The 3,653-nt window shown below is 39.1% G+C and overlaps 1 protein-coding gene across 1 annotated transcript; it reads right to left on the bottom strand.

The window, feature by feature from the left end:
• Positions 730–1,748, bottom strand: LOC107647461 (transcription factor MYC2-like). The gene has a single exon (XM_021105833.1). The coding sequence runs from the start codon at positions 1,745–1,747 to the stop codon at positions 758–760; it is 990 nt and encodes a 329-aa protein (XP_020961492.1). The 5' UTR covers position 1,748; the 3' UTR covers positions 730–757.

Raw genomic sequence — 3,653 nt, 5'->3', positions numbered from 1 at the left:
GTAAGATTTATATACATTATATGTACACAAAAAAAAATTATCTAAAGTCATATTATTTCTCTATCATATATTGTTGATATCTTTATCATTAGAAAAAATTACTCTTTTCAACTCCGGTTCATCAAAAGAAAAGTGGGCAACTTTAAAAATACCATTTTCTTCGTCAATTGGTAAAAACTCATCTCCGGCAATATTCCATATCATAATTTTTTCTTTATTGTATTATAGAATTTTTCTTGACAGAAGACGAAGATTAGTGTGGATAAATATTAAATTTTTTACACGTTTAGACTTCAACTTGTTTTTTTTTTTTAGGGAATGGATAAAGGAATAAGTGCTCCAATTTCTTTCACAACAAGAAGATGAAGATGAAGATGGTTGTCCTAGTAGCCAAAGAGCAATTGGTTGAAGAGTTTTACTTTATCACTATGAATTAGCCATCAAGATTTTGCATTGATTATGCCTCTATCATTCATGGAGTCATAATAATCAAAGACACCTGTACCATCAGAAAGCTTGCAAATTCAATATTTAATTACTTTTTGGGTAAATACTCTTTCCGGCCCCTGAACATTTTAAAGTGGGACATATCGCACCTTTATCATTCAGAAACCTCAAGCGGGTCCTCAACCAACGACATAAGTGGACAAATCGACCCCTGTGACCGGTTGCTAACAGGTTGCCTGGATGACGTGTCAGATGAAGGCTGAGTTGTCAACTCCAGGTGCCACGTGTAAGTAGAAGTTGTTGCAGGGACTCAAAACCCCCTCCCTGCAACTGAAACGGCGTCGTTGCATTGGGCGGCTCCTCCCTTCCGTTTTGCCGGCTTCCTCCCTCTCTTTCGCGGCCTCTTCTCCGGCTCAACGGCCTCCTTCACCACAGAAGCTTCCAAATCCGAATGATCTGAATCTCCGCCTCCGCCACCACCGGACTTCACATTGGAAGCCGGCAAGATCACGCTGGAAGTAAAAGACAGTATTCCATCCTCAATGCTGCTCCGCGAAGTAGGGGATCTCCTCTTCTTGCTCTCATTGGAGACAAACTGCGACTGAGACTGAACAGAGAACAAATTGTTTCCACCGTTATTACTGTTTACACCATAAGAACCCTTCTTATTCTCTCCGAAACTCAGAATCTCACCAGATTCCGGCTTCAACGAGCTCGAGAAATTCAATTCCTTCAGCACAAATCCCTGATTCTGTTGCGGATTCTTCAGAGCTTTGGTTACCACGATGGAGGTGCCAGGATTGGATATAACCGGCACCGTTTTGTTGTTGGCAACCGTTTCGATCCCACCAGCCGAAGAAGAAGGGTCGTTGAGCCACAACGAAAAAGGATCGTTCTCTCCTTGATCTGCAGAACTCAAGGGCCAGGATTCAGAAGCTGAAGGACCTGAAATTAAAGAGTTTAATTCTCTAAGGACCTTCTTACGGTGTTGCTGCTGCTCAAACGATGTCGTTTTTATGGCTTTGCCTTTATCTTCTTCGCCTTTGTAGTAACCCTCGCCCCAACCTAAGAGTGTGAGGCCGTTGGAGTAGTCGTAGGAGCACTGCCAGAAGATTGCGTAGGTCCAGCTCTCTCTTGCGCCTTCGATTAGGGCTTGGAGTCGACGCTGAAGGGTTTCCTGGTTGAACGGCGGCGGAGGAGGTGGTTGTTGTTGCTGTGGTGGTGGTGCTGCGGAGGTGGAGGTGGAGGCGGCGGATTGTGGCGGAGGGAGCCAGAGAGAGGAGAGGCCGGAGGAGCTCATGAAGGCTGATTTTTTTTTCAGAGAGAGAGAGATTGGGTCAAGGAGTAGGTTGCATTTGAGTTAACCCAATGTAACGACGCCGTTTCAGTTGCAGGGAGGGGGTTTTGAGTCCCTGCAACAATTTCTACTTACACGTGGCATCTGGAGTTGACAACTCAGCCTTCACCTGACACGTCATCCAGGCAACCTGTTAGCAACCGGTCACAGGGGTCGATTTGTCCACTTATGTCGTTGGTTGAAGACCCGCTTGAGGTTTCTGAATGATAAAGGTGCGATATGTCCCACTTTAAAATGTTCAGGGGTCGAAAAGGGTATTTACCCTTACTTTTTTATCAAAAAAATACCTCTTCAAATAGTTAACTCTCTCATTAGTGATTTCGATATCTTGATGAGGAGAAGAAACTCATGTAGGATCTTCTCTGAAACTATTATGACTATAATACCTATATAATTAGTGGTTAAGAAGAAATTAGTAAAAGTTTAATTATATACTTATAAATAAAAGTTATAAATTAAAAATAGAAAGGGTTAGGCACTACAAAAAAACGCTGAATATTGTCGAATTTAGAGTCAGACATTAGCGGCGGTTTACTGGCAGATTTGGCAATAAATTCGTCGGGTAAAAAAATTATCGTCGGATTTATCCGCCGGTAATCCGAATTAGTGTAACACTGCATTTTGGTCATTTGCAAAGTATTATCATCGGACTTAACTGCCGGTAAATCCGATGGTAATCGGAATTAGTGCAATGCTGTGTTTTGGTATTTCACAAAGCGTTACTGTCAAATTTATCCATCGGTAAATCCGACGGTAATCTTGTCCTAAATTCAAATCGCGAAGCTCTCCCCTTATTTTTGAACTACTCTTCTCTCTCTCTCTCTCTCTCTCTCTCTCTCCCCCCCCAAATCACTTCTGGCAGTCCCTCCACCAGCATCAGCCACCACCAACAGCGTTCAAAGACTGCGTAGACTCCTTGCGTCGCGTTGGTCACTCTATCATCGCCATTTTCATTGCTTCTGCCACTGTTGTCGCCGCCATCGCTGCCACCACTATCGCTGCTGCTCCCTGTGTCGCCCTTCTTCCTTCTTTCTATTTTTTTTAATTTGTTTAAAAAAACCCTAATGCATCCCTTCTGGTTGCTCATTGTCGCCGCCATTTCGCATCCGTGCTACCACTACGCTAGAAAAGTCCTCTGAACCGCCACTATCTCCAGGTAACTCACTAATTAGTTTTGGGTAGTTAAACCCTAAACCCTAATTTATCTAATTTTAATTTGTTATGTACTAGAAAATTTGCAATGAGATTTAAATTTTTTTTCCAAATTTAGTTCATGTATTAGTTTATTATTTTGATTTCTATTTATTGTTCTGCAAGTGTACGATCCCCAACTGTATTGTTCTGATTTCTGTTCTGATATTATTTGAGTTAATTGGTTGATTGTTGTTAATTGGTTGATTGTTGTTAATTGTTTGAGTTAATATTGACTTGTTTATTTTCTAAGTTAATTATTGACTTATTGTTTATTGTTGTTGATTTTCTAAGTTTATTATTATCAGAGTTAATTATTTTTTATTTAACTAGTTGATTGTTGTTAATTATTTGAGTAAATCTTAGCTTGCTAATTTTCTGAGTTAATTATAGTCTTATTATTGATTGTTGTTAATTTTTCGAATTAATTATTTTCTTATTGTTGATTGTTGTTAATTTTCTAAGCTTATTGTTATTTGAGTTAATTATTTTCTGAGTTAATTAGTTGATTGTTATTAATTCTCTGAGTTAATATTAACTTGTTTAAATTATGAGTTAATTATTGACTTATTATTTATGGTTATTAATTTTTTAATTTTATTATTATTTTAATTAATTATTTTTTGAGTTAGTGTTGTATTTTTTTGGTTTATTAGTT

Source organism: Arachis ipaensis, chromosome B06 (assembly GCF_000816755.2).
Source record: "Arachis ipaensis cultivar K30076 chromosome B06, Araip1.1, whole genome shotgun sequence".
Classification (NCBI taxonomy): Eukaryota; Viridiplantae; Streptophyta; class Magnoliopsida; order Fabales; family Fabaceae; genus Arachis; species Arachis ipaensis.
The sequence above is the reverse complement of the archived record's forward strand: the minus strand, read 5'-3'. Positions and strand labels throughout refer to the sequence as shown.

Excerpts from the sequence above, each read along its gene's own strand:
- LOC107647461 (XM_021105833.1), bottom strand. The coding sequence starts at position 1,747 with ATGAGCTCCTCCGGCCTCTCCTCTCTCTGGCTCCCTCCGCCACAATCC.